Source organism: Jatropha curcas, chromosome 11 (genome assembly GCF_041381405.1).
Source record: "Jatropha curcas cultivar XTBG-Jc1 chromosome 11, XTBG_Jcur_1.0, whole genome shotgun sequence".
Classification (NCBI taxonomy): Eukaryota; Viridiplantae; Streptophyta; class Magnoliopsida; order Malpighiales; family Euphorbiaceae; genus Jatropha; species Jatropha curcas.
The window spans coordinates 26,832,577-26,859,844 of NC_143161.1; the positions used below are offsets into that span (position 1 = coordinate 26,832,577).

The 27,268-nt window shown below is 33.7% G+C and overlaps 4 protein-coding genes across 4 annotated transcripts; 2 read left to right on the top strand and 2 right to left on the bottom strand.

Moving 5' to 3' along the window:
- Nucleotides 1-3,404: 3,404 nt before the first annotated feature.
- On the bottom strand, nucleotides 3,405-4,049 carry LOC105634424 (uncharacterized). Its single transcript, XM_012217284.1, has 2 exons — nucleotides 3,907-4,049; nucleotides 3,405-3,699 (listed from the first exon to the last, which is right to left on the bottom strand). Exons 1-2 carry the CDS (start codon nucleotides 4,047-4,049, stop codon nucleotides 3,405-3,407), a joined length of 438 nt encoding a protein of 145 aa, XP_012072674.1.
- A 4,055-nt stretch (nucleotides 4,050-8,104) lies between these two features.
- Nucleotides 8,105-12,027, top strand: LOC105634396 (glycine-rich protein). The gene is made up of 3 exons (XM_012217248.4): nucleotides 8,105-8,404; nucleotides 8,478-8,652; nucleotides 11,732-12,027. The coding sequence occupies exons 1-3, from the start codon at nucleotides 8,251-8,253 to the stop codon at nucleotides 11,823-11,825; spliced, it is 423 nt and encodes a 140-aa protein (XP_012072638.1). The 5' UTR covers nucleotides 8,105-8,250; the 3' UTR covers nucleotides 11,826-12,027.
- Nucleotides 12,028-12,772: 745 nt separating this feature from the next.
- LHCB5 (light harvesting complex of photosystem II 5) lies at nucleotides 12,773-14,509 on the top strand. The gene is made up of 6 exons (XM_012217247.4): nucleotides 12,773-13,071; nucleotides 13,175-13,259; nucleotides 13,374-13,424; nucleotides 13,515-13,635; nucleotides 13,716-13,850; nucleotides 14,161-14,509. Exons 1-6 carry the CDS (start codon nucleotides 12,849-12,851, stop codon nucleotides 14,419-14,421), a joined length of 876 nt encoding a protein of 291 aa, XP_012072637.1. The 5' UTR covers nucleotides 12,773-12,848; the 3' UTR covers nucleotides 14,422-14,509.
- Nucleotides 14,510-14,777: 268 nt separating this feature from the next.
- LOC105634394 (RING/FYVE/PHD zinc finger superfamily protein) lies at nucleotides 14,778-18,371 on the bottom strand. The gene is made up of 5 exons (XM_012217246.4): nucleotides 17,899-18,371; nucleotides 17,638-17,767; nucleotides 17,251-17,472; nucleotides 15,915-16,529; nucleotides 14,778-15,827 (listed from the first exon to the last, which is right to left on the bottom strand). The coding sequence occupies exons 1-5, from the start codon at nucleotides 18,230-18,232 to the stop codon at nucleotides 14,999-15,001; spliced, it is 2,130 nt and encodes a 709-aa protein (XP_012072636.1). The 5' UTR covers nucleotides 18,233-18,371; the 3' UTR covers nucleotides 14,778-14,998.
- Nucleotides 18,372-27,268: the final 8,897 nt, after the last annotated feature.

Consider the following 27,268-nt stretch of genomic DNA (forward strand, 5'->3'; position numbering starts at 1 on the left):
ATTATTATTTATTATTGTTATTGTTATTGTTATTATTATATATTTTTCAAAAATGGTTTATTATCATAATGACAATTCATAAAATTTTTAACTATATTTATTAAATTGAATTTAAACATTGAAGATTCTAAATTTATTTATCTACAAATCAATTTAATAAAAATTGAGATATAAAAATTCTAATTAAATATTAAAAATTAATATTTATTAAATTATCTATATGTAGCACAAATATATAACCATAGAACCAAATAGGATTGCATCTTTTAATTTTCTATTAGTTGTAATTAATTACATAAATAATTATTGCAATCAGTATATACTAAATGATTATTTATTATCATTTGAAATTATTAATAATAAAAACTAATAATAAAAATTTGATTAAACAAAGGACTAAATGTTTTGATTTCAATTCAAGTCATTTAAAATTAATTTAAATAAATATTTTCCACAATAAATTGCTTAGTAAATGTGATGAATGATATGACATATATAACAACATTTTAAATATAGTTTTTAAATAACTATAGCTAGGTTATATTTTTTACAATGAGAGTTTTATAATACATTTTATTTTATTTTAAATTTTTAAATTGCAATTCACTAAATAGTTTTAAAGTTGAAACATTTATTATATAGTTTAGATTGGTTGAATTTATTTGCATTTAAAAAAAAAAGATTAGTTGAATTTAACTGTGATTTGAATAATATATAAGAAAAAATTTCAAATATAGCTTTGAAACAAATACAGTACAATTAGTGTTTTATACTAAAATGCATATAATATTTGTTTTTCAATATAGTTTAACGAGAAAGAAAAAAAGGAAAAAAATATATTCTAGACAAATAGAGCAATAAATTCGAATAATATATTAGAATAATAAAAAATCATTAATAATATTATAATTGAGAAATTTTAAAATTAATAAAAAAAATTATATATTAAAACCATGCATAGCATGGGTATAATGCTGGATAGAAAGTATAGAAAACTAAAAGATTTTGAAGGCAAAATTATTAAAATGCTTTACTTGACACGGTGACTTTCTAAAGATATTTTATGTCGAATTTTAATGTTGAAGTTATTGAAGAAATCAAGCTCTTGAAGACTATGAAGATTAATGAAGATATTTTTAGTGGTTAGTATATTACTAAGTGTTAGAAAATTTTATAAGATAGAGAGAAATTTCCATTATAAGCACAAAATATCTTTTATAACTCTTAAAATTATTTTTCAAATATTCTCAATAAATGTCTTAAAGGAAAAAACTCAAAACATTGCTTTTTACGTTTACCCAAATGAAAAAGATTTTTGAAAAAAATATTTTTGGTGGCTATTAAATGAGTTTCTACAAAAACTATTCTGTTTCTGACACAACTGTCTGTTTCTGTTTTAAAGTAATATAGCTTTCTAAAACAGCTTTTCCATCTTTAAAGTTTTGCATGTGTGTGTGCAATATGTGCTCTGACAACCTTTTTAAATAAATCACATGCACCATCTCTTTAAACTTACATGTCAGAAATATTCATTGCTTTACAGAGTAAACTCCAATGCAATTTATAACGGGATTAACATCCCTTTTGTATAAAAACATTTTCCTATCTCAAAAGTAATTGTTGGCAAGAACAAGAGTCCATTGTTCAGAGATTCAAGTCGTTCAAAGCTCTCTTTTTCAACTCCCTTTATTTCTTTTCTGTTCTTAAAGAAATATTTTTAAGAAAAAAGAAATTTTATAACAACTCTTTTGAAGAACAGTTCTAATCTTATTTTCTGTTTTCAAATATGTTTTTTATTCTTCTTGTGTGTCACATCCATATTTTCTAAACATATCATTAACATGCATTAAATCATTTTTTAGTCTAATTACATATTATTATGATTTAATGATGGTTTTGGTGAATTACAATGCTATAAGGGCATTTTAATAATTTGCTATGTGTAGAGACTGTGTTTTGATAACACAGTGCAATTTATGATAAATAGTTAGAATTTATATTATGCATGTGTGTAGTGTCAAATTCTAGCCATTGGATGAAAAATACTAAATTAAAAATATACCATTTTATAATAAAGACAAAATGGTGTGTAAACCTATGTATTCTTTATCCAACAATTTAAGACTAATGATTTATGCTTAAACTACCATGCAAAGACCAAACGGTTTTATTTAAAAAAAAAAAAAAAAAAAAAAAAAAAAAAAAAAAAAAGAAACACTCTCACCTCACATTACTCCCCAAAACCCCACGCCAGACAAATCTCTCTTCCCTCTCTCTTTTCCTTCTTCTTCTATCTTTTACTTCATTAATGGCTAAGCCTCATATACACCATTTCCTTCATTACATCTTTATATTTTCTCTCAAAAAAATCAATTATATTAGAGGATAAGGCCCCAAAGCTTGGATTTAAAGTCTATTTCTCAAGATTTAAACTCAAAAAGTAAGACTTTTACACATTTTTATTTCTTTGTCTTTTTCTCTCTTCAAACCCTTATATAATCGTTCTCCATGGCTAGTCATACACAAAACATGTCATTTGCGTCTTTTTAGTATAAAAAAAATATTTCGTTTTCGTTTTTATTTTAAAGCTCATTTTTCCTTGATTTAGAGGGAGAGACCTCCAAATCCAAGGGAAAGGAGAAGATTAGAGCATAAAAAGATTTAGGTTTGTGATTATTTTTTTTATTTTAGATATTCTAAGAATTTATGTCTGATTTCTTTGTTTACATGCTTTAAGAATTAATTTTTGAGTTATAAATAAGTCGATCTATGCTTTAAATGTTCAATATTTGTAAATATGTACATTGTGTAAATTTTTAGTGCATATGGGTGTTGATTTGCCCGAATCTAATAATGATTTTTCTTAAAAATTTATGTTAGTTTTTAGTGATTTTATGCTTAAATCTACATGTAAGAATGTTGTAGATGCTAAATATGGATTTTTGTGAAATTTAAATATTGTTAATGTATTCTTCTAAGGTTAGCTAAATCTTATGGTATTATTTTTATGATGTTTAAATATTATTTTGTGCATGTGATATGTAAATATTATAGTGTGATGTTAAAATAATAAAAGGATAATTTTAATAAATTATCGGATTTGATATGTAAAAATTATATGGAGACAGAATATATTTTAAGTATTAAATAATATTTTTATGACTCATGGACTTATTTAGATATGTTCCAAGGACTAAGGAGAAATTTCGCTATGCTTAAGGAGGATTTGGACAAAAAGAGAACTTTAAGGACCATTATGATATTTTGTAAGGACCCAAATGCAATTTGCATTAATTATGGATTAAAAAATAATTTGGGACTTGATTAAGGACCATCATTATAAATTGGACCCTTAAAAGGGATTAATTGTGGACTATGGATAATTTAATATACCATTAGTCTATTTATTCCAATACCTTAACCAAAACTATTCTCTTATTCCTCAGATCCTTAACATCTCTGGCTAAGATATGAACTGGCTCTTCCTCATAAGATAAATCTATATGTATCTCAACCGTCTCGGGAGAAATCACACAAAAAGGATCTGACCTATATCTCCTCAATATCGAAACATGGAATACATTATGGATCCTATCCAACTCAGAAGGTAAAGCTAGTTTATAGGCTAACAGACCCACACGCTCTAGAATCTCATATGGACCGATGAACCTAGGATTTAGCTTCCCTTTCTTACCAAATCTATGAAACCTTAAGAAAGAGTTATCAACCATAGCATATTCCACGTCCCATCTCTTTAGATCAGCATAAGACTTTTTTCAAGCCTTTTTTAGTCTACTCTGAATCAATTGAACTTTTTTATTCGTATCTCTGATCAAATCTGATCTAATGATCTTCCTCTCGCTCAACTCTGTCCAACAAAGAGGTGTCCTAAACCTCCCACCTTACAATGCCTCAAATGGAGCCATCTGAATACTCAACTGGTATCTATTATTATAGGCAAACTCAATCAAGAACACATACTTTTCCCAACTGTCCTCAAACTCTATAACACGGCTACAAAGCATATCCTCCAAAGTCTGAATGACCATCTCAGACTAACCATTAGTCTGAGGATGATAAGTAGTACTGAAGTGCAATCGTGTACCCAAAGCCTCATGCAACTTAGTTCAGAATCTAGAGGTGAACCTCGGGTCTCGGTCTGGAATGATAGAGGAAGGAACACCATGCAATTTGACTATCTCCTCAATGTACAACTGAGCTTACTGATCTAATGAGTAATCTGTTCTCACAGGCAAGAAATGAGCTGACTTATTCAATTTGTCCACTATAACCTAGATAGAATCCTTCTTCTTAGGCGTAAGAGACAATCCAATCACAAAATCCATAGTAATGCGATCCCATTTTCACTCAGACACTAAAATTGGATGCATAAGACCGACTGAAAACTGATGCGCGTTAACCTGTTGGCAAACCAAACATCTGGATACATGCTCTGAAATACTCCTTTTAAATGCTTTCAATTAAAAATAACTGACTTATTTTCTATATTGAGTTTTTATGAGATGTGTTGGGATGATGAGTTGAAAATGTGGAGTTTGTTTTGGGAAAATAAATTTAAAACTATAGTTATGGTGTGGACGGATTATAGAAGTGTTTTAAATGTTTTTTTTTTGTGTTTTTGTGATACTAAATATATAGGAGAAACTCTTATAGTTTTTCTGTGGACGGATTATAGAAGTGTTTAAATTTTTTTTTTTTGTGTTTTTGTGATACTAAATATATAGGAGAAACTCTTGCAGTTTTTTATAGGAATTCTCCGAAAATTTTTCTAAGTCGTTTTTGTAAAACTAAAAGAAAATATTTTTAAATTGTCAAAGTATGAAGTATGCCGATTTAATACTTCGGTGTTAAATCTAATGTGGCTCTTAAGGTCCTATTTTTACGAAACTGAATTTTTGGTGTCACACTGTGTTTATAGTTGCATTTCTCTCTATTTATATAAATTCGTGTAATCTGTTGTAGGCTAGAGATTTTTAATTAGAAATATTTGTGTACAGCTTGGGTGAAAAGCTATGTTGTAAAAGGTTATCAAGCAACCTTCTCCTTAGAAAGATTCTAATGTCTTGATATGAGTTTTCTGTTCTCTATAAAACAGAAGGGTAGAGATCAACTAGAACATTTGGAATCTAGTGGGTTAAAGGTTAGATCTAGGTTTCTAATCTATTTTCTTGCAGTATTGGTTTGTCTCTTACCCTTTAAAAGAGATAACATAATGGAGGATCTCAAGATGATTCTTGTGGAGTGGATGTAGACGAGTTATTATCAAACCACTATAAATTCCCATGTTATTCTTCTTTTAAATTTTCGAAGTCATGCTTGATATTATTCTAATTACACATCTGTTTATGATTTTAGAAATACAAAGTTGTTAATGTTTTCTAATTCTAAAAGTAAAAAAGGCTTATCTCTGTGGATCATTAGAATTCTGGATTTCAGTACAGTGATTTCTCCAAGTTCTAATTATGCTTATTCATTACGAAGAAACTAGAATCTGAATTATAATCAATTTTCTAATCTTTGATAAGCTCTGTGAGAAAGTTCTAATCGTGATAACTATCTCTTACAAAGCTTTTCTAATTCCGCTATTTTAGAATTCTGACTTGTGTTTTTAAAAGATAAATTTTTAGAAAATCCAATTTACTTCCCTCTTGGGTTGTGCCATATAAAACAAGATCCACAATCATAATCTGGCATCAGCGCTTAAACTTTTGACTTACCAAAGTTTAACCGCTTAAGAGAAAAGATCCTATGGCTGCCCCATTATCTCTTACATCTTTAGAAGGTTAATCAATTTCTTGATCACCTTTGTTGAATGGATCTAATTGACAGTGATTTTTCGCAAGTGTACGAAAATCGCAACAAGTAATATAGAATGAGTAGAGTATCGTTTCCATAGGAATTGTATACCAAGTATCAAAATTATGTTAACCTATTATTATTTAAATGGCAATAAGGATAATTATTTTAAGAAATTAAATTAAACAAATAAAAAAAACAAAAAGAAATCAAACCAGGGATTTTGACTTCACTTCATTCTATCCAATTTATTTTATTAGTTTGATAATCAATTTTAATTGTTTAAGTTGGGGAGACAACCCTAAAATCACTAACAAGCTCTCCCGATGTATTGTTAGCTATTTCAACCCGGTCTAATTACTTATCTTTCAATAGCGCAATCAAACATGAATTAAATCATTAAGTTTTATGGTTTGTTTATGAATTCATAACCTAAGGTCATTAACTTATGAAAACCCCCCATGAGTCAAATCATATAGCTTCCGCATCAAGTTATTATTCTCATGTAATTTATTACCCTATTCATATCAAAAACCCTTTTCCCGATAGTGATTAATGAAATAAATCAATCAAGGGGAGAAAATCTTCCTGGAAGCATCAAGTTCAATAATAAATTATATCATGAACAAGGAAAAGCAAATCTAATATTATAAATTAGAATCAAAATTAAGCTACATCAAATCCCTAGTATGAGAGTTTTAGTTCAACATAGTAATTAAATAAAACTCAATTAAACTTGTAAATATTCTCAAAATCAACATGAATATTGAAAATAAAACAAGAAAAGAGTTTAGAAATAAAAACTAGTTAATAATTGGCTTGGGCGGCTTCCTTGAATCTTGACACAAATCTTGAATACTTGAAGTCTTGGAAAGAGAGAGAAAACAATAGAACAAAAGATGGAATATACAATGAATGGCTCCCTATGACTAGTCTCTCTATTTATATAAACTTTTTGGAGTATCTTTGTATTTGTTTAGGAAAATGAATCTTTATTGAGTAAAAAATCTTTTGGAGATAGGAAACTGTTCAGGCTTCGTATTTATTCCCAATTAGGAATCTCAACGTCTAAATAGGATTAAAACTTGATTTTCACGTCAGGAAATCATCTCATATGGGTCCATGCAAGTGTTGCAGGATGGGCTGATGTTTTAGGCCCAAGACAAAACCTGAACTTTGGCACGGGCGTGCTGTGAGGCAGGGCTAGCGTGTGCCAGCCTCTGAGAGTTTTACTTACTTTACTCTTTTCTGTGTCAAAATCTTACAAATTTCCTTAACATCAAGTAAATTATGATTAAAGGAAGCTTTGAACAAAAACATAAATAAAACTAATTAAAGTAATTAAAACTACTAAAATTCCTAATTAAAACTATATTAAAAATACTATAAAAATAATATCTACCACTAATTACTCTTACTAAAAAACTAGAAAGGAAAACTTCATTAAATCAATTGATATTAACTGTTGAAGAATCATTATTAATGGTTCTCGTATTCCTATGAAAACTATTGAAAATAAAATAGTTTCAAAAACAGACGAAGAGTACAATGATGCAGATTGGAATGATGTCTCTGTAAATGCAAAAGATATAAATATTTTGGAAAGAATATGAAATGTTTAACACGAAAGAATAAGAGTTTATCTAGAAAATGAAATTTCTGAAGACAAGCTTGTTAAGAAATTCTTTAAAAACCCAAAAAGTGGAATTCTCATGGGGCAGCCCTCCCCTTTGAATAAGATTCAAATTGGTGATAACTTTATGGTGGAGAAGGCCGTTATCGTGGTGGAGAGGACTCGAGGACTCGAACTCCTCTACCTTTGTTACGAGAGGTAGGAAGACCAATCAGACCATACCACGTACACTTTGTTTCATCTGAGTTGGTTTTATCCAAAAATTTTAATTTAGTCTATTTACGTTGGTTTAGATTTAAATTAAACTGATTATATGTGCACACTTACCTATATTTTTATTGAAAACAATTACCCATATATATATATTTATATTGAAATGTATTTATTAGATGATATTTGTGGTATTGTGCATAACTAGAGTGAAATTAAATTTCAATTTACAAGTTGAATTGAATTATCTATAAATATAATGTTTTCTTTTATCACTTTACTAATTAGTCATTGCATTAACCTTAATGTTAATATGAAATAATGTTTAATGTTATCAAAATTTAAATAATATAGGACGAATATTATAATTATAATTAATATTATAAATAATAAATAAGTACAAACAAACGACTAAAATAACGAACAATACAACGTCCACGTTGTAAAAGAAAACAAGCAAGAGGGAAAATGTGAAATCCTAAAAGTTCAGCCCAAGGCATTTTAGTTATTTTCTAAGTAAAGAAAGAAACTCCAAAACCTTCGGCTGTAGGGACAATCGCAGAATTAGATAGAGAGATCAAGGGAGAGAGATGAACAATTATAGCAGAAGAAGTGACGAAGAAGGAGAGAAGGGTTTGCTTTGGAAGCTTCCAGAGGTGAGGTTTAAAGAGTTGGGGAAGGTTGGACCTGCTTTCGGTCTTGGCGCCGGCTGCGGTGTTGGCTTCGGCGTCGGCCTTGTCGGAGGTAAGAATCACTTCTTTTGCTGCCTTTTCTCTCCTTTTCTTTATTGGTTTGTTTTCTAATCACTCTCTAATAGGGGTTGGCTTGGGTCCTGGCATCCCTGGTTTACAATTGGGTTTTGGGTTTGGTGCTGGATGTGGGATTGGGTATGGATTTGGTTATGGAGTGGGTAAAGGTGTGGCTCATGATGAGAATCGGAGATATTCTAATGTTGGAAAGTTCCTCAATGGTCCAGCAAATCTTCCAACACAGTAAGTATATTACATTTTGACTTGCTAATTCATTACGCTTTTCCTGTTATTCAACTGCAATATTAAGTTTTCTAATTGATAGGCTAAAGAGGAAGTTGAAGCAATAAAACGATAATGTTGTTTTGTTTAGAAAAGGGAGCTTCTGTTATCATAGCCAAGATGGCTGTGATCATAACTTCTTCAAATCTTTAGTCTAAATTGCTTGGTAAAGACGAAATTGGTAGCCGTAAATGAAATTAAGGATGTTACTTTCCAAATCCCTCTGCCCACCTTGCACACATTTCTCATCTTTCTCAAGCCTTAGTCCGGAAAACTGCCTGCTAATCCGCAGATTCTTCATTTGAACCAAGAAAAGGATATCAGTGTTCCACACCTTTACAACTTGATCAAAGAAATATTTTAAGGAATCAATTGGAATATTGAAAGATTGTATTGACTTTATTTTTTGTCAATCTTATGTATAGATGCTAATTTTTGAAAGGCATTTAGCTGTATTGGTACTTGGTGTAAGGAATTGCTTGATTGTTTTGGATCACAAAGAAAACATCTTCAAATTCAAAGCCAAAACTCGATAAAATGTCATTGCAATGTTGAGGAATAGTTGAAAGGAAATGGAGGAGGAACTTATCAGGGACATCATAATCGAATTGCATAAAAATTGGTTTTTTTCCCCTTTTCAATTGTACCCTCCTTAGTCAGAAGTGAGAAAAGATAACTGAGAAAATATTCCATGTCAACTTGACAAGAGAATCATGTTATTAGTACCTTATTCTCTTTCATTGACTCCAATGATCATTGGTTGGCTGACAAATTCTTCCCTTCAATTTTGGGAAAAGATTTTTAGGTTTGAGAGAGCGAAAGCAAACAATATATTTCCACTCTTGAGATACTTCTTCTTTTATTTGTTTATTTATTTATTTGACTCTTTTAATGATTCTTGATAGAGAAAGTGAAAGGGATAAGGAGATAAAAAGTAAAGTCTAGTTTTATTGACTAGCATCACTAAATTTTGGATATGGCTTTTCTTGAGACTTGGTGTTCATTCCTAAAAGGAAAAAGAAGTGTTCATTATTCATGGATGCTATAATAATGTTCTAACTCACAGGTGATTGGCTATCTTACTAAGTTCCTCTAAATCAACTAAGGATCTCTGCTGTTGCATTTTTTGGATTCTATAATATGTACCAAATGTAGAAACATTGGTTAGAATGTGAGATGAGAGCAAATTTAATCAAAATTTTCTAACAAAGCTTTAAACATCAAATTAATTTTTGGACTTGATAAGGGTTTATCACATTATGTGGTGTATGAAAGAATCATGTTAAACATGTTGCCAAATAAGGGTGGTTCTACATGTTTGTCTCATAGAGTTCAAAATCATTGTGAACGCCTCAATCACTGAAAGCAAGTTTTGGTTTTATTATGAAACTTGTACATGTGTTGTATCAGGCAGTGATTGCTTTAACCATTGCAATCTCTTTCTCTCTAGCCTCTCTATACACATGCACGTTTGTAATGCTAGTTTCTCTTTTATAATTCCCATGTATCATGTTTCTTGGGTGAAGGATGTTTTGTTAGAGACTTAGGAGTTATGCCACTGTTTGGCATTTAATGGTTATTTGTATGTATAGAATTGGGCCTAATACACAGAAATACCCCAACTTTACAACTTATTGTAATTGCATTTAATCTCAACTTTTTGACAATCATATCCTAAGATGAAAGTTTGAGAATTTTTTCTCACTTGAGCATAATTAGTTTAGGGTTAGGGATTGAAAAAAGACTATTTTCAGTGGGGCCCACATATGAGTTTGGTTTAAAATTAGCCCAAGCTCAGTTGAACACTGCAAACGACAACATTTTGCAAAGGAGAAAACCCAAAGTTATTTTTTCTCTCTCAGCTCTCTTTGGTTGCTCTCTCTCTCTCTCTCTCTCTCTCTCTGTCTGATTTCCCATCAACCTCTGGGTCTTAGATAAGCATAAATTAATTAAATTGTGCAAAATCTAATACTAGAAATGAAAATAGCCAAAGATTTTAAATTTTATATGAGAACTTAGTAAAGAGAGGCATATTTGCAGAGAAAGCTAATATCAGTAGCTTGAAAGAAATAAAATCAGGAATTTGAAAGATTTGCAGAGAATTCAATTGAAGAAGTGAATTGGAGTACAAAAAGAGAGAGAGAAAAAACAAAAAGAGAGAAGAGAAAAAGGAGGAAATTTGATACTGCCTCTTTGAAAGCTGCCTCCAAAAACCTAGGAGAACTAAAGAAAGGGTGCTTAATCACATTGTTAAAAACAAGAACATAGAGCAACAGAAGAGAGACTATAGATATATGTGTGTAGAGAGGAGGGAGAGAGAGAGGGGGTGGGAGACAAAAGCTTAAAGTGGCAGTGGTAAAAGCTTAAAATGGCAGTGTTTCCATGAAGGTTTGAGCAAGTTGAACACTGAGATCTCTAAGAGCTTGAAGAAAGAGAGAGAGAGAGAGGGAGAGCTTGAAGAGAGCTGAGAAGAGAGACAATAATTAGGGATTTTTAGGCATAATAAGGCAGTGTTTTTTGGGTATTTAACCGAATTTGATCTCCGAGAAAATTATATTTTTAATATAAATTGTTTTTTAATGTAAACCCTACACTAATTATGCTCTGGAATGCAAGAACTCTCTATTCCATTTTAAGTATGGTTGTCAAAAAGTTGAAATTATCATGCAATTCCAATAAGTCGAAAAATTAGGGGTATTTCTGTGTATTTGTCCTATAGAATTGTAAACAATTTAGTTGTATACAAAAAAGTTGAACAGCATGCGTTGGAATTTGAATTTGGATTTGGTTATTTCGACTCTTTCCATGACTTCAAAATACCAGTTTGACATTTCGAGCAAGTAAAAATACCTCTAAGAATTTGAAATAGTTGGATTTTGATTTTTATCCTACGAGTCTTCAGTAGATTACTCTAGGTTTAAGTAACATAAGATTGTGGAGTGGATTTCAAAACCATTGAGTTCCACAAAGTTGGGGATATGAATATCACAATTTCATTAACAACTTCTTCTTTATATTTCTTTTTTCTTCTTATTGTCAGGGATGAGATTGGTGCCCTTGTCGATGAGCTAGTCATCAACACCAAGAAGCTAGTCAGAGCAACTTCAAGAGAAATTGAGAAGTGGAGAAAATGAGTCAACTTTCTGTACAAAAATCACATTATTTAGGAACTTAATAATGGTGCTGCAGCTATTGTATGCTAATGTACATATAATTGCATTTACTGCGGTTGAAATTGCTGAAGATGCATCTTTTCTTGGTGTTTTTCATTATATTATAGAAGGTAGGTTTTTTCTTATTTAGTGGGAATTGTTTTGTAAACCCTTTATTGGTTCATCCATCGCTTCTACGGAAAACATAGTTCCCAAATGCTAAAGCATGCTGACCAAACTTTGGCATTTGATGCGATTCCTAAGGTGTTTTTGAGAAGCCCACGCTCTATCTAACATCAAGCAGCTCCTTTGATATTACCATATTTAAAGTTAATTAAAATCTTTTGTTTATTGGATTATAAATATGTTTTCGGCATTTTAAAACTTTTTTGTTAAACACTATAAAAATAATAACTTGGTGGTGGTCACAGCCATGTGTCATGTCCAGAGTTGCTGCCATTTTGAGTGGTGAAGGACTAATCTCATGGGATTCATGGATTAATAAATACTATACTTAACTAAATTTTTTGGAAAATATTTATTTATTGTTCCCAAAAAATTTAAAAATTTTTAAAAGTTTTAAAGAGTCGAAGGAACAGATTGTACTGTGCTATCTGGATTTTAGTGGATTTAACTAATTATCAAATAGTAATCAAGATTTAATTATATAGAGTAGAATAGTAATAGCAAGACAACAAATTGACTTGATCCACATAAAAAGGAATGACGACAATTTGGATAGGACATCGTGTAATATTATCCAAACCCAAAGCAATGGCATTCCACGTCAGCATCATAATCTGCCACGTAAGTATATCTGCCCTATCAAACTTCAGCTTCAGATTACTCATCCTTCCTCACCAGCCAATCACAAGAATCCTACGTGGAATGTCTGTATCCACCAGCTCAAGCTTATAGTATCTACGTTTCTCACCTTCTGGTTTACACTAGTTCAATATCAGAAACAACTCAAAAGTAAATTAGCAGCACCAGAAGCAGAGACAAATGGCTTCCTTAGCAGCTTCTACGCCTGCTGCCTCCCTCGGAGTATCGGAAATGCTCGGAAACCCTCTCAACTGCGGCGCCACCAGGTCTGCTGCTCCTGTACCATCAACTCCTGCAACTTTTAAGACTGTTGCTCTTTTCTCAAAGAAGAAACCTGCTACACCTCCCAAATCAAAGCCAGCCGCAGTTTCACTAATCGACGATGAGCTTGCCAAGTGGTATGGTGAGTATATAATCGATTCTTTCTACACATTTTTTCTTCACTTGTATAAATAAAAATAACCCTGTAAATGAATTTTAACAAAATGCTTAATCTTTGTTTTCAGGTCCTGACAGAAGGATTTTCTTGCCGGAAGGGCTCTTGGATCGGTCTGAGATCCCAGAATACTTGACTGGAGAGGTTCCCGGAGAGTAAGGCCTCCTAAATTTGTTTTCTTTTCTTTTTTTACATGGTTAAGGAAGGATCTAATTAGGATCTCTTTTGCTCTCATGGAGTTTGATTGACTTGTTGTGTGGTTGATGCAGTTATGGTTATGATCCTTTTGGGCTTAGCAAGAAGCCAGAGAACTTCGCCAAGTATGTCAAATCTCTCTCTCTTTCTCTCTCTCTCAATGTACACTTATGAGGTTTCACTAAGAAAGGGAAACTTTTTATATATGATTACAGATATCAGGCATATGAGCTGATTCATGCTAGATGGGCTATGCTTGGAGCTGCTGGGTTCGTGATTCCAGAAGCCTTCAACAAATTTGGTGCCAACTGTGGCCCTGAAGCCGTCTGGTTTAAGGTTTTCATCTTTTCTACTGTACTGAGACATTTTCATTAAACATTCTTGTGCTAATGATTCGAAAAATTATGATATTGCAGACAGGAGCTCTGCTTCTTGATGGAGGCAAGTTGAACTACTTTGGAAACCAAATTCCAATCAATCTGATTGTTGCTGTTGTTGCTGAAATTGTTCTTGTTGGTGGTGCTGAATACTACAGAATCATCAATGGCTTGGTATTATTCTACCGTCTCTAATATGTCTTTTATTATAAAATATCATTAGCTACTAATGCATTGCACCCAATAGTCATTTTGATCTAAAAGTTTCAGAAATTCTTTTAAGATAGTGAATAATAGATTCTTACAATGGAAATCTTTAAAGGGCTAAACTTCATTTCAAAAAATATGAAACATCAGTTTCAGACTCAAGATTTCAGTTTATTTCTTGGGGAACATTTCAGTGGAAATCTGTACAAAAAGTTCATAGAATACTTGCAAAGTTGTTCTTTTCTTAGAAAGAATTTGTTTTTGAATATTTTGTTAGGATTTGGAAGACAAGCTTCACCCAGGTGGTCCTTTTGACCCACTGGGGCTAGCAAAGGATCCAGATCAGGCAGCACTATTGAAAGTGAAGGAGATAAAGAATGGAAGACTTGCAATGTTTGCAATGTTGGGATTCTTTCTCCAAGCTTATGTGACAGGAGAAGGACCTGTTGAGAACCTTGCAAAACATCTCAGCGATCCATTTGGAAACAACTTGCTTACTGTTCTTGCTGGTTCTGCTGAGAGAGCTCCTACCCTGTGAATTATTTTCATTTATTTTTTGATTTTCTAAATGCATGCTTTGTACATCATCTTTTGAGGCAATTAACTCCAAACGCCCCCTTTTTATAGAGGTCTTCCTTTAATTAATCATTTATTAAAATATGATATTGTTATGCTTGCTTTCAATTTGTATGTCCTTGCTTGCTAAAATTTCACTTCAGTAAACCACCAAGGGGCTTCGTAAAGGGCGCTTTACCCCTTCGTGGTCTAGCCGGTGCAAATCCAAATACCTACTGAAAAAAGAACGGATTTGTAAATGTTAAGAAACCATTCAATCTCAGAAATCCAAACTTCGAGCCAAAAGCTCAAACTCCAGACTAAAACCGGCAATATGGGTTTGATCTGTTAACAATTTCTTAATGCTTGTTGAACATCTTTTTTTTTTTTTTTAATAATCCGTTTCAACATAAGGGAATCGAAATACAAAATATTGAAAGGATTACATTACTCAAGAGGGGGAGACAAAAAAAATATGCCAAAAGCCTCCAAATGAACCCCCCAGACAAAAAAAAAAGAGAACAAAACTGCCCTACAATGTACAAGAAAAATATACAGTCCTAGGGAACACAATGTGTCATTCGAACACTTCCAGTTCCTATTGCCTCACTCCTGCAAGTTAATGTTCTAGATACACGAGGTACCTCCTTAAAATCTGGGACCCTTTCACATTTCTCGCGGTATGAGTTCATACATCTTATGCAGATAAATGTAACTTTATCAGCACTATCAATCCCAGCACACCTTGTATGCTGCCAAACACCACAGGTATCACAAGCCAACATTTTCTCACCATCGTCATCTTTAGCTCCACAAGGACAATCAACCGTCCACCTCTCTGTTCCTCTTTCCATTCGAAAATGGCTAAGTGCATGCTTTGATGGGCATGTGCCTTTAATCTTAACTGATCCACTTGTTCCAAGAAGAAATTTCAGGGTAATTGAATCCTCTAAAGAACCATATTCGCTGAGTTCATGAGCTTCAAACTTCTTAAACATTGCATACACTTCTTGAAAAACTTTAGTGGCTTCATTCTTAAGATCAGCAACAGTAGCATTTAAAGGCAAGACAATTAGTTCCGGAGGTATGATTGATGGATCATCTTTAGGTTGATCTGAAAGCTCTATGTGACAGAAAAGATGAATGGCGGATGGAATACTTCGTATCATTTTGTCAGGTAGGTAATCCTTCATAAATTGTTTGCAATCAAGAATTGTTGTTGCAGCATCAGTCACACTTTCTCTAGTTACTTGAGGTCCATAGTTCACTATAGTTTTAGGGTCAAGTAAAGAATCAAGTATAAATTTAAGATCACGTTTGATGACCTCTAGTGACCGTTGAATTTTGTCCGAACCATCTCCATGATGTACATGACTTAGTGTGACAAGTCTGTTAGCATAAAGAAAAGAATAAATTTATTCAGAAAAAAAATTCCAAAAGAGGTTATGAAATAAGTACGGCATTTGTCTCAACTACCTGTATTCAGCATCATATGAATCAGGATTGCATCGGGTCTGAACCACCATGCCATTAGCTGCCAACTTCCCCCCTAAGTGTTTGAGGCAATAATCAAGAAGCTCTGGAGATGCTCTTTTATACATGACACCCTTTAGAGCATGCCTCGACACCCAATTGTTCACACCAGATGCTGCTTCCACCACCTTGATCATAGTTTGCTGAACACATTCAACATCATTCCTTGTCCATGCACACAAAGCATTTGAAGCATAAGATCCCAAGTTCTTTTCTGTTGCTTTGGCCAATAACAGATCATTACTCTCATGGATTAACTTCAGCAAAAAGAAGCAAAGATCCTTTAACGTTACAAGCTCCAAATCTGACAAAGAACAGTAAAAAGCAATAACAGCCTGCAACTGTGTACGCGGCTTTCGCCTCTGAAACAAAAGTGGGGTTAGGGGCACTTTTGAGAGAGTCTCTACTGCTTTCTGGTAGGAATCTGAGGTGAGTGCATAGCTTCCACGTTGAAATTCATAACCCCAATTACCATACCATGAACAACCTTTAGTGATTGCATGCAGTAATCTATACTCCATCCCGTATTTTCTTGACACATCCATCACTGATACCTTTCTGTGCAACAATACACATTCAACATTAGAAGCTTGCAATGCTAAATGGAGTGAAATGGGCATAAATCAGCCATAATCAAATCTTACATTCCATACTTTTTAAGATTTTCCTTTCTATATTTCTATTTTAACTTAAATCAGTCATGGTCAAACCAAAATTACATATTCACCTTGTGTTGATTTTGACAGAGAAAATTATTTGCCACGTACTATCATGTCTAAATTTATGCAGGATACAACAATACAAGGCAAAAACATCAACAGCTACGTGGTTTGTTATTTATGTAGCAACATATAATCAATTATGCAAAAGAACACAAAACTAAGACAAGATTAAAAGCATGCACCCTTTTAAATATCAAAGTCAACGACTCTAATTTGGATTAGTTATTTGCACTTGCTATTGCTACCATTATTAGCATTAGTTTCAACAATGATTAACGAAACTAGATAACTAAGCATCCAGCAAACTGGATATAATCCCAGGACAGCCAAAAAATTTAGCACGAAGATATTAAATAACTTGAACAGTCTTCACCTATGATTTTAGAAATTCTGAGAATTTAAACTTATATGCCAATAAAATTCCATGATAAAAAGCAATTTGGGTAATGAAGAAAATAATTGTAGTTTTATACTATAATAGGGGAAAAAAGGAAACAAAAAAAAAAACCTCGCTTGTGCTAACTGTACCAGAGTATAGTGTTTGAAGAAGGCCAAACCTGATTGCAAGCATTGCACAGAGCCTATCCCAAAAGTCCATAATGTGAGATCCAGTAAGAATATTAGAACCACCTTCTCTTCCATTGACTCTAAGAAGGTGACCAAACCCATTGGAGTGAACAACACCATGCAATAGATGAGTATTATCTTCAAATTGGGAATACAGCCAATCTTCCATATCCACATCGTCCCCATTAATTACAGTATCACACCACTTACACCTGTTACACCATCAAAATCAAGTAAGACAGTTTCTGTTTTATGTTCTAATTATTTATAAAACTAGTCATATCTAAAAAACTGAGACTATGTTTGGTAAGTTACACTAAAATGCAATAATTACATCACATTAAGGCTTATCAAAAATAGTCTAATGGGTCTCTCACCTCGATTCTGATATATCTAACAAACTGCTGCATTTAATGCACAACTTTTGATGCTCATCTGAATTATGGCTGCTTGTAGCTCTTATTATAAAGTGGTACCGTTTTCTACAAACTGGATGCCCACTCCATCCTTTAAAACCAAAACCCATTTGCATATTAGCTCTTTATTTTTTTATTATTATTATATAATATTAGCTTTTAATTTTTTATTTATTATTAGCTTTTTTTTAATTTTTAAGAGATCAGAGCGAGAGGACTCACCGACCACCTGGCAATGGTTGCAGTAGGCGGATCTGGCGGTTCTAGTTACGTCTTCTTCGACTATATCAAGTAAAACCACGACCGGCGAGAGATCTGGACCGTCCACCAGATCTCCGACACGAAACACGATCTGCCACATAAGCAGGCTTGGAAAAAGTGGAGGGGGGAAAGAAACGCGTGCATGGCGAGATAGAAACTGTTTAATGTTATCCCGGAATGGACTCGACGGCAACTGTTCCTCCGCCACTCCGGTCGGAAACGTGTAGAAGTCGTAGAGATTGGCAGTGACTCTGTTTTTCCTGGGTCTTTTTAGGGGCCTGTCGTTCACTACCATTGTCTATAAGTTAAAACGACGTTACTTTTCGAATTTGAACGTCGCGTGTAGCGTTTGTATATATAGAGAGGGGTTTTAGAGGGCGAGAGGGACAAGGAAAAGGATATGGAAAAGAAGGGGTTTTAGGATTTCTATAAAAACAGTTTGGCGGTTCGACACATACATTTGCTTTCTCCTTTTAAATTTTTTGGTTAGCGCTTTGGCGGTTCGGGCATTTTAATGTAAATTTTTTTGTTTTTATTTTTTCTGGTCAAATTCCAAAACCCCCTTAACTTTTGTTCTATTCAATTTAGTCCCTGATTTTTCAAAATTGGTTTTTTAATCCCTAATAGTTTGGGCAAAGCAGCTTTGACGGTTCTGGCCCTTTTAAATTGTTTTCTTTTTTCTGATTAAATTACTAAAAACCCCTCAAATTTTGTTTTATTAATCTTTGATTTTTGCTGATTAAAGTATTTTTAATCCCTTCATTTTGACCAAACATGACACTTTGATCCTTTAACAATTTAGGCTTAGTCAAACATTAAAGTCTCCCGATTAAGTGAAGAAATTACACCTGTAAATTGTTAATTGTTCCTCTTCGTTAAAGACTAGTAATCTTCTTTGGAAGTTACAAACTAAATCTATAATAGGGATTTATAAATTCAAACCAATTCAAATCATATAAGATACTAAATCAATAAAAGTTATAATGTAATTAAGTTCAATTTCGATAGTTCAATTTTTCAAGATATATATATATTTGTCGGCTCTTCTTCACTTGGGGTTGTAGTATGTTCTAAGGGTTGAATTGTTCACCGATTAAAATGATATGTGAGTTGGATTTAGAACATCGTGAGATAGTTCGGTCCATGTTCTATGGGTGTGAGACCATTAAGACGACCTTCCTAGTATGAAAGGATAGGGAAAGATGCACCTTTGATGTACCAAATATCGTGCCCACGGTAAACATCGGGTAGCCAAGTGAGGAGCAAATAGTGTTGCAATTCTTCTTGTTAGGCATCAGCTCTGATACCAATTGTTGGGCATCAGCTCTGATACCACTCGTTGGGCCCTTTCAAAGAATTAAGAGAAAATTAACGCAGTGAAAAATAGAAATGGGACACACAGAAATTTACGTGGTTCACCCTCAACTGTTTAGGGCTACGTCCACGGGACAAACTCCGAATCATTCTTCCACTATTAAAAATAGCAGGTACACAGAGAGTAATACAAAAATAGTGGCACTCAAAGTGTTTTCCAAAAACACCCCAAAACAATTTCCTCACTATTTTTCTCTCCCCTAGTTTTAGGAAACCCTTTCTAAAACTACATAACCCTTTCTAAATTTTTTTTTTGTTTCTACTGTTGTGTTTTGCTTGAGGCTTCGCTACCTCTATTTATAGGAGAGGTTACGAGAGAGCCGTGTATAACTCATTCACGGCTCTCCATTTTTGTCAAAAAATTGCATGCCAATTTTTACTTTCCTTTTTCTTCTTCCGCGGCCTTCTTTGACTGCCAAAAAACGTGTGTTTTATTTTTTTTTCTTTTCAAATGTATGTCGGTCCCACATGTCAGAGGGACCCCACAAGAATTCTCTCCCTCCCGATGACATGGTGGGATTGTCCATTCCTGCCGCTTTAACACTCAGTTTGGACTTCTCCTTTTGCCTCAGCTGTTGACAAAGCAACACACTTATGTAATTTTGACTGCCACGACACGGCTTCCCCTGCAAATGTGATTGGATATCATGAAAATCCATTTCACTGCAGTACAATGTTCCTTTTCAGGATTTGAAAGAAACCGACTCACTACTCCAACTGAGTGAGCTATATCTAGCCGTGTACAAACCATGGCATACATCAAGCTTTCAACTGCTGAAGCATAGGAATCTTTTCCTTTTCTTCCTTCTATACATCCGTAGAAGGGCACTGTTTAGAACTCAATTTAAAGTGATTAGTAAGAGAACAACTAACCGCTTTAGCGTTTTCCATTCAAAACCTTTAAAGTACTTTCTCAATGTACTTCTACTATGACAACCATAATTTCTTGGCTTTTCGATCTTCATGCCAAGAATTTGCTTTGCTGGTCCCAAGTTTTCATGGCAAAAGACTTACTTAGCTATTTCTTCAAGCTAGAATTCTGACCAACAATCAACATATCAACCACATAGAGCAAAAACAATGTAGTCATCATCAGAGAATTTCTTCATAGAAACATAATGATCTGAAGTAGTCTTTCTGTAGCCTTGCTCCCCCATGACAGACTCAAACTTCTTGTACCTCTGTCTCAGTGCCTGCTTCAAGCCGTACAGGCTCTTCTTCAGTTTGCAAACACAATCCTCTTTTTCTATGAAACTCTTTGACTGCTCCATGTATATTTCTTCTTCCAAATCTCCATGTAGGAAGGTAGTCTTTCCATCCATTTGCTCGATTTCCAGTTCAAAACTGGCGGCCATTTCGAGCGCTGTTCGAATGGATGTCATTTTCACAACTGGTGAAAAGATCAAAATCAATACCTTTTCTTTGATTGAATCCTTTAACAACCAGTCTAGCTTTGACTCGTGGTTGGGAGCTGTGTTCTTCCCGCTTGATCCTGAACACCCACTTGTTCTTCAAAGCTTTCTTGCCTTTGGGCAACTTCACCAGCTCAAATGTTTCATCCTCATGCAATGACTTCATTTCATCTTGCATGGCTTCAATCCAGTTCCTCTTGTGTTCATTTTCCATAGCTTCTTCAAAGCTTTCAGGTTCTCCCCCGTCAGTCGTCAGTACATACTCATTGACTAGATATCTAGTACATGGTTGTCAGACTCTACTAGATCTTCTTAATGTTTGAGAACCTTCCGGTGCTGGTGGTTGAACATGAACACTATAATCTTCATCTGGTTCATTCTTATTAAGAACTTCTGGATTTTCTAACTCTGGCACTTATTCTTGTGGAACATTTTCTTCATCTCCAATTTGTCTGCGTTCTATTGGAGGGACTCTCTGTATGTCTGTTGAGTCTTCATCAGATCTATTGGCACTCTGCTTTAATATCTTCAATAATCTGATCTTCAACAAATACAGCATCACGATTTCTTATAATCGTCTTCTGGATTGGGTCATAAAACCTATAGCCATTGGTCTTGGCCATAGCCAATGAATACATACCGTCTAGTCTTGAGATCAAGCTTAGACCGTTCATCCTTCGGGACATGCACGAAGGCTTTGCAACCAAACACCCGCAACTAATCGTAGGAAAACATCCTTTCCTAACCATACTCTCTCCGGAGTATCATACTGGAAACAAAGTGAACGGCGAACTGCTGTGAGTAAAGCATCACCCCAAATCTTTTAAACAACTTTGCATGTGAGAGTAAACATCTAACTCTCTCCATCAAAGTTCTGTTCATCCTCTCAGCCAAATTGTTCAGTTGCGGTGTCTTGGGAGGTGTCGTTTGATGTCAAATGCCATGCTCTTTGCAGAAAGCATCAAATGGCCTAGTGTATTCTCTACCATTATCTGTCCTGATACACTTCAGCTTCTTGCCTGTCTATCTCTCAACCAAGTTTAGAAGACTTCAATATGTATACCCAGGTCTTCCTAAAATGGTCATCGATAAATATCACAAAATATCGATTTTCACCATATGACATTGTCAATGCTCCACACAAATCTGAACGAATCAGATCTAATACATTCTTCATTCTAGAAGGAGGGGTAATCTTGAAAGCTACTCTATTTCGCTTTCCCGCCATACAATCAGGACACTTGTCTGGGTGAACTTCATCCAATCCAGGTAGTACGTTCTTTCTTGCCAGAGTTTTCTTACTCATGTGGCGTAGTCGTTTATGCCACAATTCAACGGTACTATCATTCTCCGTTGCACTCAAAGTGTCTTAGGAGAGTTTCGCATGCATCACGTACAGCTTTCGGTCTTTAGCTACCACAAATGAACCTTTTGTGAGCTTCCACTAACCATTTCTAAAGGTGCTACAGAAACCTTCATCATCAAATCTACCAACTGAGATTTGGATGCATGCTCAAAAGCCCATTCCTCATCAGTCATCTCTTCCGGTTTCGTTGAACTAAACACAGACAAATGCATTTTGATTACCATAAGGAGGTCTCTCATTTCTCCATATATGGTAATTCCCGCCATTTAGACTGATCATTTTGCTTGTCCATTTTGACTTGTGCAGAATATCATCACCAACATAAACCGTATACGTGAACAGTAGTATACGTGAATAGTGACCGTGAATAGTAATAGTATACTCAAATAGTAACTGTATGCATCAATAGTAACTGTACACATAAATAGTACTATGCGTGAATAGTGCTGGACTTACTTGAAACGGACTCAACAATGGTAACGCCAATAGTACTGTTCACCGTTAACCTTCAGTTACTATTTTACTATTCATCACTAAGTCGATTCTGCAACGTCTTTCCGAGCGGACAGCACCAATGGACTCGTCGTAATTTTCTCTTCGTCGTTGTATATTTATTTTCAAAATATATCCACAGATCCGGTACCGCTATTTGATCGGCTGGACCTGCTGAAACCTTCGGCTCTGATATCACTTGTTAGGCATCAGCTCTGATACCAGTTGTTGGGCATCAGCTCTGATGCCACTCGTTGGGCCCTTTCAAAGAATTAAGAGAAAATTAACGCGGTGGAAAATAGAAATGGGACACACAGAAATTTATGTGGTTCACCCTCAACTGTTTAGGGCTACGTCCACGGGACAAACTCCTAATCATTCTTCCACTATTAAAAATAGTAGGTACACAGAGAGTAATACAAAAATAGTGGCACTCAAAGTGTTTTCCAAAAACACCCTAAAATAATTTCCTCACTATTTTTCTCTCCCCTAGTTTTAAGAAACTCTTTCTAAAACTACATAACTCTCTCTATATTTTTTTTTTTTGTTTCTGCTGTTGTGTTTTGCGTGAGGCTTCGCTACCTCTATTTATAGGAGAAGTTATGAGAGAGCCGTGTATAACTCATTCACAGCTCTCCATTTTTGTCAAAAAATTGCATGCCAATTTTTACTTTCCTTTTTCTTCTTTCGCGGCCTTCTTTGACTGCCAAAAACACGTGTGTTTTATTTTTTTTTCTTCTCAAATGTATGTGGGTCCCACATGTCGGAGGGACCCCACAACACTTCTCTCTCTAAAATCTCAATCTATGTCGTCGTTTCAATTGGACTAAAGAATAAATATAACAAGTTCAAATATTCACATCAAGTGGTAATTGTTTTATGGCATCACATATCCAAAGGACTAAACATACACCAAGCATGCTTCCATTCATTACTCATTTCAAAATTTGAATTTCATGGTCCACTACATCAAGAATTAGTTGGATATAATGAAGATAAAATCTCCATTATATCAGGAATTATGTGGACAACAAACTCTATTTCTTAACTATATAAGAGACTTTATAAATTATAAGAGACCAACATTCAGATTATAAAATAATTGTGAGTCTATCAATTGGTGCCGTGAGCGTGGACATGGCCTTTAGATTTTTTTTTTCACTACTCTTCCACCACATAAATGTTTTGTTCTCTTTTCCTTGCTTATGATACTGATATATCATTTACTTAATTCTTTTTTCATATTTCCTTTTATTGCAATATACATGTATGTTTTGCTCATGAATTTCCAACCCGTCAAGGTCTAGCACATCAACTATTTAATAAAATTCTCGAAATAACAAGCTCGCTGAACAAAAATCTAAGAACTTCCAGACCATTTTCTCAAATGGGATTGCTGGGTTTTGTCAACATCTCAAGATTTGCCACTGAATTGACTCCTTTGCAGCTAAATCTACTTGATTCTATGATAGAATTGGATTGGGCCAAAGAAAAGTCTCATGAGGATCAAAGCTGCCATTTAGGATGGCTTGATATTTTTTTTATTCAGCTACGAAAAGTAAGCCTACAACAATGTTTGCTCAAGGTTAGCATTCTCACTATTAATATGTAATAATTATGGTCTAACATGCATGCTATATGAGCTAATTATTAGGGTTTGTGCTTTTGGGAGATTCAATTCATTTGTTGTATCCCATGGGGAACTGCTCTTCGTGATTGATATCACTAGAGGATTTATGTCACGCCCGACTCTAATCACTAAAGGAATTGTCCGCTTTGGATCAAGCCGAATCCATCCCATACTGGATTGGAAAGATCCGCACAATTTTGTCCCGCAGGTGAAATGGGAAACTTCCCCAAGAGATCACCCATCTTGAGATTTCTGTTAAGCGAGCACGCTTAACCTTGGAGTTCTTCCAACTCTCCAGCCATTCCACCAAAAGGCGCCTTGTCACGCCCCAACTCTAATCACCAGAGGAATTGTCCGCTTTGGCCACGGGGTTGTGCCCCGGCCTAATTCGGCCAACACATACACCCGCCCTCACGGTTTTGTCTCGTAGGTGAAATGGGAAGCTTCCCAGGAGGTCACCCATCCTCGGATTTTCGTTAAGCGAGCATGCTTAACCCGGAGTTCTTCCAACTCTCCAGCCATTCCACCAAAAGGCGCCTCTAATGATTAGTTTCCCCCTTTTCGATATATGATTCGATTCATTCTTGTGTCCCGCATTCCACTACCCTAGCTAGCCTGCCATCCTAGGATCGCTTTGCCGGGTCGGGATGTCACACGCCTCTAATGATTATTTTCTCCCTTTTCGATATATGATTCGATTTATTCCTGTTTCCCACATTCCACTGCCCATAGCTAGCCTGCCATTCTAAAAGCTCATCAGGACCTTAACTCTACCCGTCCTCTTAGGATCGCTTTGCCGAGTCAAGATGTCACAATTTATCTTATCTTAAGCCACAATATTGAAAGCACTATTTGACAACATGAATTCATTTGTTTGAGATTAGTTAGGAATTTTAAATACTATTATATTTATAAAATTATTCTAAACTATCTCAAAATGTAATAAATAAATGCTTTAGAATTAGTAAATACTTAAACATTGTGATTTTGCACTTTTAGTTTTCATGCTAATAATTTATCTGCTGATTGCTCATGTACATGCATGTTGTAGTTGTTTGAATGGTTAGAAATTTTAATTATCATGTTTGAGCAATCACACGTGGTTATGTAAGCCGAGTGCTTTGCAATTTGTTCATAAAATAACATAAAAACAACTATTAACAATTATAAATACAAAATAAAAAAAATAATGATATCATTTTATTTAGTAACAAAAGTGATAAACTATATTTAAATAAATTTGTCACAGTATGCAATTTATGTTTTAAGATACTAGAGAGAAATTTAATGTTTATACTCAAATTTAAAGCCTCATTACTCTTTTTTTTTTTAACTCATTATTAATTGTTTCGATATAAATTTTATTAAGTCTCGCCTAAGATATACCATACTTAACAAAATTAGATCATACATGCATAAAATATCTTGATAAAATGGTTTTGAAATGTATATAAATATATATAATTATAATTTATATATATATTTGAGTTCATCTTTTAATTTACTTTTCTTTTCTTATGAAATGCAATGTTTTTAGTAATTGATAAATCAAATATTAGCTTTGATTTAACTTTTTAAATTTGAAATATAATTATTTCATAAAATAATTATTTGATAGTTTCAATCCCTATTGAATATTTGAAATGAGTACATAAAATATGATGCTAATGATTTATTTGCAAAAGTTTGCTTTTTGGAGTTTTGTTCTTTATTGACCTACTAGGAAACAGTATTTGTTTCATTAGCTTCAGATAGAATAGACTAAGTACTCCCCTGCAGCCAAAAGACCAAACTGTCTCTGCTCCCTATTATATGCATTAGGCATGATTAGTAGCCTTTAACATTTTTGTGGCTTCTTAGTTTATATGAATACCATTCTCTATTTGTGAGGTGGCCAAATTTGTGGACTCTTGAGTCTTAAGATGATGCATTAATATATAAGGATAGAATGCATTTTTAGTTCTTATTTCTTTGATTTTATATGATAACATTATGATAAAGTTTTGTTATGTTTACCACATTATCTTACCAACTTAGTTGCATGTTCTCTCTTTTATTTTTTGGTGAGGGGGCAAAAAGTCATTAATGATGCAAGTAAAAAATTATATATTTAGATTGAATTATGATGAGTTAACAATATTTGTTTATTTTCTCCATAATTGGTAGCACAAAGAACTTCTATTAATCAATCTTAAGTATTTCACAAATGGTTTTTGATAGTATTTTATATATTTTTTGATAGCAAATAATTTTTTTCCACAAGGGATCGTGACGTCTTTCTATGGGATCGCTGGTCTATCTATTAGTTCTTATTTGTGGTGCACAATTTCACGTGATTGTATGGGCTTTTGCTCTAAATATGGCATGCAAGGGTTATTATTATTATTATTTAAAAGGTGAGGGATATAAGTGTTAATACTTTCATATGTATATATATATACACAAGTAGAATCGTTTTCTTGTCTTTTATGGTCCTATCTATATTCTTCAAACAATTTTGCAGATTTGTTTTCATTATAAATTATGTTACATTATATAAATTAGTAGGAATAAAGTTATTACAGGCAAATATAACATTAAAATTAGAAAACTTTGTACAGGCAAGTTGTAATCGGATTGAGAAGGTTCACGGGAAAACTAAATAAAAATATTACTTTATCTTAATACTACCAGTTAGAAATGATTTATTATTAGTGTAAAGCATGATTCATAAAACATGAATAAGAAATCTAAAACTGTTTTTTCTCTACTGTGTGGATATTAAAGAAAATATTATGTATGGCTATATACCTTCAGTTTGTAAGGACTATGTTTATCATTATTTTGTTCCTTGCAAAATTTGCAAACCTGTGCAAGTCTTACCAAATTATATCTTAGTTGAATAATATTTTGCATTACACTAGAAAAAGCTATGCAACTTTGATAAGGTGAACAAGCCAATAGGCGAATTAAAGGTTGCTTGTCATGCCAAGCGACGTATTTAATATAGTATCTTGCGAAAAATGTAATTAGCACACCCAAATGAATAACCTGGTCAGTAACTCGAGTCATGGCACT